Source organism: Malaya genurostris, chromosome 2 (assembly GCF_030247185.1).
Source record: "Malaya genurostris strain Urasoe2022 chromosome 2, Malgen_1.1, whole genome shotgun sequence".
NCBI classification, from domain to species: domain Eukaryota; kingdom Metazoa; phylum Arthropoda; class Insecta; order Diptera; family Culicidae; genus Malaya; species Malaya genurostris.
The window spans coordinates 332152201-332163224 of record NC_080571.1 but is presented as its reverse complement, the minus strand read 5'-3'; the positions used below and the strand labels follow the sequence as shown (position 1 = coordinate 332163224).

At 36.1% G+C, this 11024-nt stretch overlaps 1 protein-coding gene across 1 annotated transcript; it reads right to left on the bottom strand.

Moving 5' to 3' along the window:
* Window positions 1–8395: 8395 nt before the first annotated feature.
* LOC131429345 (very-long-chain 3-oxoacyl-CoA reductase-like) lies at window positions 8396–9882 on the bottom strand. Its single transcript, XM_058593419.1, has 4 exons — window positions 9666–9882; window positions 9368–9601; window positions 8859–9307; window positions 8396–8796 (listed from the first exon to the last, which is right to left on the bottom strand). The coding sequence occupies exons 1-4, from the start codon at window positions 9880–9882 to the stop codon at window positions 8698–8700; spliced, it is 999 nt and encodes a 332-aa protein (XP_058449402.1). The 3' UTR covers window positions 8396–8697.
* Window positions 9883–11024: the final 1142 nt, after the last annotated feature.

Genomic DNA, 11024 nt, shown 5'->3' with positions numbered 1-11024 from the left:
CTTAAGCCATCAACAGATTAATGATAATATATACAATATTTGGTACAAATTTTAGTACACCGTTTCGTCAGTTATAGTTTTTTTTTTCAATTCGATTTAGAACATATCCAATCTCACCCCACGAAGACAAAAAACACTCGAAAACTTTAAAATCAATCAGGTAAAAATAGGGGAACATGGGGTAAAACGTACCCCCGAGGCATAATGCACCTTTTGCTTTTCTCAAAAGTTACCAATTTTTTTCACTGAAATTATAATGAAACTGAAAGTCCGCCATAACAACAGATTACTATAACATTTTGGTAGCGATGGTTCAATCATATCTGCAGAACTTTAAAAAAAAACCAATTATGTCTCTGTTTTTTTGTAATTTATGATGTTTGTTCCATAGTAATTTTCTAGGGTGAGGAAAACGATTTTAATTTTGTAACCAGTGAACTTCTTTGCCAATCATTCGGGTTTCGAAAATTAGTTCTAATACAGACGATGTATTTGCAAGGTTATAGAAAAATCGTCAATTTTATCGTCTCATATTTTTGGTGACAAAACGACCCGAATTGTGTGAGGCAAAATGCTCAAGAATTCGCTTACAACAATTATCCTAAGTTATCGATTTAATGAATAATAGTGAACAATCTTCCACCTGGCAAATATTTCGTCAACGAAAAGCCTAAAGGTTTCTTCAAAGAAGAAGAAGAAGCTTTATGAGGGTGCATATTGCCCCGTGGTTGTCATGAGCTTTAATCCGTTGTTTTGATGGATGTTTACCCGTTGTTTAAAATCATCCTGTCTCTATGTTCAGATAATCGTCACTTCGCGTAATTTAGAATGTATATTTTTCATATTTTCCACGGTCGGACGTCCTGCCCCGCATGTATTTCAATAGAATTTTGAGAAATAATGATTACGGAAGATAGTCATGCACGAAACTCTTCCGTGTTATGCTCTATAGTTAAGATATAGCTACATTTCCTTAGGGGGTCCATTTTACCCCATCTATCCCTAATTACATTTTAACCTAAATAATATTCAGATTAACCTCCGGCTGACGCGATTCTGCATCGACTAATTATCTCTTGACCCTTCGATTTTAAGGGGTAAGGCCACCGTGCGCGTCAAATAAATGTGACAATTTCAGAATCGTTTTCCGGATATATAGAATTTCGATACATTGTTCAGAGTTTAATCAAGTGTACTTCAACGTTCAATTTACGTTACATAATTCCGGTCTCTTCATGACCAGGAGGTCTAAATCGGCGAACCGGCTGCGTCTTTAAATTTAAAGCAGGAACAATCAGTATACCATGTAGGGGATTTCGAAAATACTTATTTTTCGAAAAATTATAAGCATCTAAGTAAAAAGTTCCATTTTTTACATAAAAATTTCATATTGTATTGTTAATAACAGAGGTGGAAATAAGCCGATTTGCGCACAAAACTAAAATTGCGATATTTTTTTTAAATTTTGGGAAATGTATATTACACAGAATAGCAGCAGCGCTTATGCATACGCGCTCTTTTTTATTGTGCTGAGACAAATTTGTTTTCATTCTAAGAAGACAGCCATGCGGAGATTCGTTCTCGCATTTAAAGACTGTCCCAGAAAGTATGGACGCAACCAAAAACCGCTGCCATTTCGCAATGGTTCAGAATCTGTCAATTTTTATGGCTGCATTCTGTTTTTTACACTCTTCTCTAACAACTTGTGCAGATGTTTATTCGTTTTCATTAAAATGTTTCGAAATGGGTGGACTTTCAGCAGAATGTGGCCAAAAAAGTGGGCACTGTTCTTCGTGCTAAAGAACGTTTGAATCTTCGAACCTATAAGAAGCAGAAACAACCAAAACGTAGTCCGAAACAAGAAGCATCGATCAGGCCGAGGGTTCGAAAGCTGTACAATACGATTCTTGCTAGAAATTTGATCTGCATAATCATGGACGACGAAACCTACGTGAAACTCGATTACAAATCCTTGCCGGGACCACAATATTATACGGTGCGAGAAGGGCAAGTGTTAAACCAGTCCGAGACATCGCTTGAAGTCGAAAAATTTGGTAAGAAAGCTATGGTCTGGCAAGCAATTTGTAGCTGCGGTAAGATTTCGAAACTCTTCATTACCACTGCTTCAATGAACAACGAAATACACATCAAGGAATGTTTGCAAAAACGACTTCTACCCATGATTCGAAGCCACAAGGATCCTGTTGTCTTTTGGCCAGATCTTGCTTCTTGCCACTACTCGAAATCAACGGTAGAATGGTATACTACCAAAAATGTCACTTTTCTCCTAAAAGACATGAATCCACCAAATTGCCCACAACTTCGACCAATTGAGGAATTTTGGGCATTAACGAAGGGACATCTTAGGAAACATGTCTCGGCAGCCGAAACCATTCAACAGTTCGAAAAAGATTGGAAAAAAGTGTCAAAACTTGTCGCCAAGAAGTCTGTACGGAATTTAATGAGGAACGTTCGCAAGAAGGTGCGCCAGCTAGTCTACAATGGCTAAGTAGCAAATGTTGAGAATAATATTCTGTTGTTGTAGTCCAATATTATCAGTATATCGAATAAAATTTGAATATCTAACACTTGTGAATTATTTACAGCGAAATCAAAGTGCGTCCATACTTTCTGGGACAGTCTTTATGTACCGCGGCAGAAATGAATGTACAACGCTTCGTACGTACGAAGTTTGTAGGACCCTCTGATTACTTACCCCGATCACAATATAACATTTATACAATTTTGTAATAATATTAAACCCTACATTTCTTGGCAATTGTGTTTTCTGAGACTTGTTTAATTACGTTCCTTGAGATACGACACAATTGTTGATAATTAGGTTTTCGAAAGCGGCAAAAAGTATCTGTAACTATTCAATCATTCTAAAGCTTTTTTATATACTTCTTGAAAATCCTGGTGCGATCTTGCTCAATACCACCTTACAATTTATTCAAAATTGTTTGCGTGGTCATACATAACCACGTTAGTAATTTTAACTATATTCAACTACTTTTCGAATCTGATAATATTGATAATTGGAGTGATTATTTAATATACATGTATTTATTTATTTGGGAACAGAAAAAAAGTCTACTGGAGATGAAATTTTTAATTTCATTCTCCAAGTGGCATAAAACCTCCTCGTCTTTTCTACCAACAGATTATATTAAATAGTATTTGCATGTAGAATTGCTCTAGCTCTAGATGAAAACGGCCTAGTGAACATTCCTTCGAACAGACAGCAGATCCAAGTCGATAAGTCGGCAGCGATCCACGCAACTTGGAAAGTTGAATGGATCACTCCATGGTTTATTATCGAACTCAGTTCGTCATGATTAAAATATCTGATTTCTACACAACAAGATTAAAATTAAGGGATCTTCATCAATATCCAGCATTCAAAAATCTTTTAGATATCAAAAAACTTAGTTCAATAGTGGGTTGCAAGCACATACGAATAATTAATACAGCAAATGACTTTGAATGTGTTAGATAAAAAACATAACATTCAATATATGGAATTAATCCCGCAGCCAAGGGAAACACGTAGAAGGTTTCCATGCAAAAATCAACATATTTGCTCTGTAAGTACCGGCTAAGATTTTATCCGGTTATCACATTCGAAGTATTTTGCCCGGTTCTTGTACTGAAAATGGCTTTAAACGTTTTCTGCTCTGGAAAGTTCCAGACCGGTTTTAGCACACAAATGATTAATTCGGTTCTCGTATTCAAAGCTAGTCAAAGAGGTTTTCAGCGATAAGTCGCACTTATCAGGCGTTCAAATAACGCTCAACCACTTTTTGAAATCTGCTATGTTTCAAACAGTATCACACACAGAGATTGCTTAATGAAAAACTTTGGAAATTATTGTTTCATTTATGTCTTTTCATGTGTATTATGTGTATTAGGCCGCAGAAAACTTGTTTGCTGTTGTCGCTCATTTGAACTACGATGTAAAAATCTAAAATTATAGTCTATAACTAGAAAATGGAACTGGAAAAAATGGAACAATTTTCATGAACTTAGATTCAAAACAAAATTATTATCAATTGAATTTCATTCAGATCTAACTTCCGATTCTGCAATTTCAGAATTATGAGGATTTTAACCTTTCCTTCTTTGTAGAATATATAAACAGATTCAGGAATACATTCAAAAATTTGTATCTGAAAATCTACGAATAATTTAGGTATGATTTATTCAAATTTTTGCATCTAATTAGAAACCGATCCCCATACGTAAAAGATCACGCAGTTGAATTATTGAACTTTACAGGCAGTGAAACTGCTAACTTCAAAGAAACTCTTGGATTCAGGGCTGGAAAAATCAAGACTTAACAATCATCAGATCGTAATCACTAGCGAAGATGATCGCTTGAGTAGGAGCGCTACATTTGGCGCAGCATTTGAATGGTGCGTTTGAATTGACGTAGCAAAAACCTGCACTCCTGTTACTTCTGTGTATGATATTCAAGCTAAATAGGGTAATATTAATCAGCTATTTTTATTATCATTATAATTATTATTCATTGCAGCGTATGTGTTAAAATTATTAGCTGTTTTTATTGACTCTACCACGACGGTATTACTGAATAAATTTTAAATACACCACAAAGCATGGAATTTAGATGCGAGCGACGAAATAAACTCACCCAACGAGCCTAAAATTATTGATGTCGGATAATCCATATCCTAGAAAATTGAGCGGTAAGCATTAAAACGAGTCTCATTTAGTTCAAATGTTGATTCAGAATCAGATAGTGATACTGATAACGGTGAAGACAGCTTTAAATTCTAAGTAAAACCAAAATTAATCTTATCAAAAATCAGTTTATAACATATCGAGATATCCCTACGTGATACACTAGATAATATGTTTATAAAAGACTCCTCAAAATTTTGAAACATTAGATAAAGATTTTTTCGCTGCTATGAATTTGCCCGATTTTGAATATCGTGTTTCGAGAAAAATGCGTTATAAGTTGTCTCAAGATGCATGAAACAACAAGTTCGAGATTCGTTTTAACCATAAGACTTTTTTTCTCATTCTAAAAGGTTTAGGGAAAATTTTAGGCTCGCAAAAAACAATTTGATTTTCTTAAAGTTCTACGGTGGTCTTACCCCTTAATACTTACTTTAATGTCTGTAGAACAAAGCACCGATGAAGATTCCACATGTAAAAAACTGTCACTAACTAGTTATGCCAAAAATAATTAGTTTCAATTCATCAATAAAAACACATTTGTATACTATATTAAAGCAGTAGCGTAATATCAGAATCACGGAATTACAGGGTGATCTGCACCAAACAAATGAAAAATATTGTAACTCACTTTCCTCAGAGATGGCTGAACCGATTCGCACAAACTCAGATTCAACCGAAAGGTCTTTTTTGCTATTGAATTTGATCCCGATCCGACTTCCGGTTCCGGAATTACTAGTCAGTATGTGCAAATCTATGAAAAAATGCGCACTCAATTTTCCCGGAAATTTCTCAACCGAGTTTTTCAAACTAAGATGCAAATAAAAGGTCTTACAATTCTTTAAAAAAGTCCTAGAAAAATTGAGCCAGATCCGACTTCCGGTTTCGGTATTATAGTGCGATTAGTGAAAATTTTTCATTTTGATGAATATTTTTTCACAAATGAAGGCGAAACGTGGTGCAACTTTTTATAAAATTTACTGGTAAATTCATCTAGTTGGCAAATCTTGTTAGTTGGACGATATATAAATTTACTTTAGAACTACTAGTCCCCGGTTTCCGCTTCCAAACGCACCGGTAATAGTGAATAAAAGCCCCAAAAACTGAACTCATTTCGGTTTCTCAGCAACGGTTAAACCGATTTTCACAAAACAGAATTCAAACTAAAGCTCTCATTGTCATTGTCTTGCAAAGTCTTACTATGCAAATTCATCCAGATCCGACTTCCGGTTCCGAAATTAAAGGGCGACGAGTGTCAAAACTTTCTAACTGTCATACAAAATGATGCAAAACCAGTACGCAAGGGTTCGTGCTGGCACGGAAGTAGAAAACACCATCGCATAGCACACAGCGTGATTTGTTCATTTTTGTATAACGTGAAAATAATTTTTTTTATTCCAATCAGTCTGTAATTCTGGAACCGGAAGTCATTTCTTGGTGAGATTTGGTAGAGTGATACGGGGTTGTAAGACTTTTCATTTGAACCTATGCTTGTGAAAATTGGATGAGTGGTCTCTGAAAAAAAAATCGATTGCACGTTTTTAGTTCAATTTGCACATTTTACCCCGTACCTCCCGAACCGGAGGTCGGATTTTGATGAAATTCAATAGCAACCTATGAGACTATAAGGCCTTTAATTTGAATCTTAGTTGAAGAAAATTGAGTCCACTTTTCCTTCATTTTTTTGCACATTTTACCCCGTTACTCCCGATCCAGAAAAAAGATCCGGGTAAAATTCGGGTAACCTATGGGACCAAGAGACTGTTCATTTGAATCTAAGTTTATGAAAACCGGTCCACCTATCTCCGAGAAAATCGAGTGCACAATTTTGTTACATACACACATACATACACGCACAGACATCAGCTAGTCGAGCTGAGTCGAATGGTAGAGGAAATTCGGCCCTCTGGGCCTCGGTTCGAAAGTCAGTTTTCACAGAGATTGCATAAACTTTCTATATGAGGAAGGCAAAAAAAAACATTTTTTATTGATTTGTTTACTTTAAAGTTAACAGATATTTTGCATCGCTATGCGACAATGGATGAAACATGGATCCCTCACTACACTCCGGAATCGAAACGGCCATCATCTACGCCCGAAGCATCTAAAGGCACAAAAGTCGGCTGGATAGGTTATGATTTCAGTATTTAAGGATGCACCTGATATAATTCCATTCGATTATCCTGAGAAAGGAAAAGACATCCAATTTGCATCCTCATCCACCGTAACGCACAGACCTGGCCTCCAGTGACTAATAGCTATTTGCTAGTTTGAAAAAAAGAAATACTCACTGGTAAGTAATTCAACTGTTAAGTCTATTTCGAGGTAAAGTACAAATCCTTCTACAACATGGCATTCTTTTGAAGAAGATTATTAAAATCGATGCTAGTCAAAAGAATGTGTTTATCTAAGTTAGTTCTGTTTCCATTTCATTTAATTAATGCCGTTTTTAATTGAAAAACACTGGTGCCGTGGCACTTTCGAGCAGAAGTGTAATTTTTTGACGGTATTTTATTGTCGTTCCTGCTCGAAAGTGCAAAACCAAAGCAATCCACACCACAAGTGTTTTTGAATAAAAAAACGGCATAAGATTGTTAAATTGATCGATTCATATTTGATTGACATGTTGTGATATTTAAGATTTACCAAGCTCTTAATGTAATGTAATTCTTTTGATCGCAGGTTAGAACCAAACCACGGGTAAGGGGGCTTACAAAAAATAGATTGAAAATAAAAGCACAGTTGATAAATTTTCCTCCTCATTTCAAATCAAGTGACACAAATCTACCAAGTGTTTAGATTCTCTTATATACAGAAATTCTCAGTTTTGTCAGCCAACTCTAATAGCTTTGTGGCAAAAAACCGGCGAAAATAATGCATAACTTTATTGTAATTACAAAAGGCGTTACGAAGAGGGAGTCCAGTGAAAAAGAATTATTATCAAAGTACAGTATCATTTATTTACTCACATATACATCGAGAGAAACAAATTTATTGATTCTAATTACGTAGCAAGTAATATAAACTGCCGGTTCTGCAAAGTTTCCCGGATGTAACAAGAGGTAAAGAAAAACACTGATTGAAAAACGATTTCCTGAAATTTCCGGGTTACATCATCGATTTACGTAAAATTTATATACGACTTTCGTTCTGTGAAATGGCTTTCGATAAATGGCCCTTCTTTCCAATAAAATTACCGATGCTGCTTTTTTTTCTACAGCCTACTTTGCCTAACTAAAGAATCCAACTAGTCACACATACGGTAGAGTCGACAGCCTTTGGCCACTCGTGTGTTATCTTAAAGTATGGAAGGAATTTAGTTGAATTTTTACTGCAAGTAAAGTGAGTTTTTTCTTTGTACTCCATCCAAATTTCATCAAAAATATTTCATTACTTTAAAGGGAAAAAAATTACCTCATTTTTGTGACGACAATGTAAAGTTTTGGTTTCAAGATTTTTTATCATTACCAGAATGTAATCTATTTTTTCTTCACATGGAGCAGTATTATTCAAAGTCTAATCAATTGAAATAATTTTGAAATCTATTGAGACAGTTAACGAAAGTTGCCATGAAGGGCCAAATGTCAACAAATGTTCAAGTACAATTTTTATGTATAAATTTCAAAGAAAAATCTGTTTACAAAAAATTCACAGAGAAAGGCTAGCAGGTATACTGGAATGCCAGACTGCCTAATTTTTAAATATACTTTATTTACTGTTATAAGTAAATCTGAAGTGCAAAATGGCCCAAAGATGCCGGCTCTCCCCTAAATATTCTTCGTGTGTTGAATGTGTTGCAATTTCTCAAATACGTCGAATTCGATGTAAATACTTAAACAAATCGATTGAGCACAATTCCGAAAGCATATTGAGCATTGCTTCAAACTTAGTGATTTAAATTATTTTGAAATGAAAAAAATACACTGCTAGAAAAGAACCCGTATTTGAAGAATTTGTTCGATACAGATTTTCGTCCTCACGAATCAAGCATTTTCACTGTGTAGAGATTTTCATCCTCTCCACGATCGTTTTTCCTAACACAAGTAATATTTTCGTCAGCAATTCAGTAGGAATGAAGTTCAAACCCGTCACCTGCGGGGGAAAAAAACCTTTCTTTACGTTATCACCGCAATCGGATTATGATTATAACTTACCATCAATCCATGCACCCAGTAACCGGTGGTGCGAATCGTTTTCCCAACGGTCATTGTAGCGAATTTTCCAAACGTCTCCACATTGGCGCTTAATAACCGACCAATCGCATACTGCGACAAACGTTCTGTCAAATTAGTAGCCACAAAGCACGGTGTGACGGTTTGGCATTCAACACCGAAAACAGACAGCTCTTGCTGTAAAGCAACACTGAAGTTTGTCACAAATGCTTTTGTGGCAGAATACATCAGGCAAAAAGGTATCGGAACCTGTCCGGCCACAGAAGCGATGTTAATTACCAAACCACGATGATTTTGCTTCATCCGGGGCAATATGATGTGGCTCAACATGACAGCAGCGTTGATATTTACGTTAATTATTTGCTGGTGCATCTTCAGCGTGTTTTTGTCAAAGTAGGCCAGGTCCGTACGGGCTATTCCTACGTTGTTTACTGTTCAAAGGATTAAAACAGACAATTATTGACGATTGGATTTTCCTACCGCGAGTTTACCAAGTATTCCCACATCCAGATCGTGAAGTTCTTGTTTTAAATAGTCGTTTAGTTCAAATCCTCTGGAGAAGTCAGCCGGAATACGTCTCACTTGCACACGAAAGGTTAATTCGATTTCCTCAGCTGTCCGTTCCAGTTTTTCGTCCGGTAGAGCAATTATTACTATATTGAGCCCTTTCCGTGCAAAAAACCGGGCGTACTGACGGCCAATCCCATCGGAACCCCCACTTATTACTGGAAAATATTCATAGCAATGATGTAATCTTTGCAACTTTTACGATGAAGGAATAACACTTACCAGCCCACTGTCCATATCGAACAGCGAAGTTTTCCTCGTTGAAAAGTTGCTTGCAGGAACCCCAAACAATTCCAAACAACGATTTGAAGGTTCCACAGCTCCACAGCGTCAGTGCAAGGAGCCCAATAAATGAGAGGAATGTAGATGTGTTACTTCCGGAGCAACTTGCGAATTCCATCGTACCCCGTTTGTTACTGATCACATGCCACATGGTCATTCTCAATGCAAAACGTTCTAAGCAGAGAACGTAGAAAAGAAATGAACTCATGGTAATTCCCCCGTTGGTGATCAATCTCCCTGTTGGAGCCATGATGCCTTTTACATCGATTTGTTTGAGCGATTAATTCTGTACCACGGTACAATAAAATCAAAAAATTTAAGCTAAAGTGATATATCATACTCCAAACGTGGGAACCAGAAAATCTGTTCTCAAAGGATTACACAGCGCTTCATGCGAAACGTCAAACGACTGTAACAATTTATTTCCAATTACTTTTTACTCGTATTCAAGCTCGGTATAAACTAACCCGTTTAGATAATATCTAGTTTCGAAGAAAAAAGTAGCTATCGCCTTCGATCTTAATGGGTGTACAGTGAATTATTTCACGCGCGGTGATTTTTCGCATACTCCCACGAATGAACAACTGACACCTCAAGTGGTACGCATGTAAAAGCGCTGAAATATTTCGTTTTTCTGTTCACTAGATCAATAAGTGAGTTTGTGAAGAATTTTTAAGACAAACGTTAAAAATATGTATTGGTTAAAGCGGAGTTGTAATACTTAAAGGGTGTATCCGATAAAAAATGGAACACTCATATTTACTCATAGAAATCAAACCGACTGTCGGATTTTCTTGAAAATTTTTTTTGAAGAGAGCAAATATTTCACCACGTTCGCATATCACCTGCCAGATCAGGAAATTAAAATATTCAGGAATACCAAACTATAACTTGGCGAAGGATTATACTAGCCCGTTGGACTATTTTTACGACCACTTCTTTCCTCATTTTGGGCACTCAGACGCTCCTCGAAAGATATTATGGAAACTACGGAACTTGATAAGATGTCAATAAGATCTACCCAAATTTTCTAGCTTTTCTATTCATACGGTTCAAAACTTACAGAAGATTTTCGATGTGCCATTATTTTCAAATACACCTTTCACTTTGCGTATGAAACTGGTTGAGCATTTGCCTTATGCCAGTCTTATACTATGTTCACACCTGCAGAAAATAACATGTTTTAACGTTAATAACACATGGATCAATAAGTCCCGAGACTAACAATGGAAACAACATTTTTTTTGCAAATTTTTTTTTATTCATCAACATAATCACCTTTTAGGGTGATACAATGGT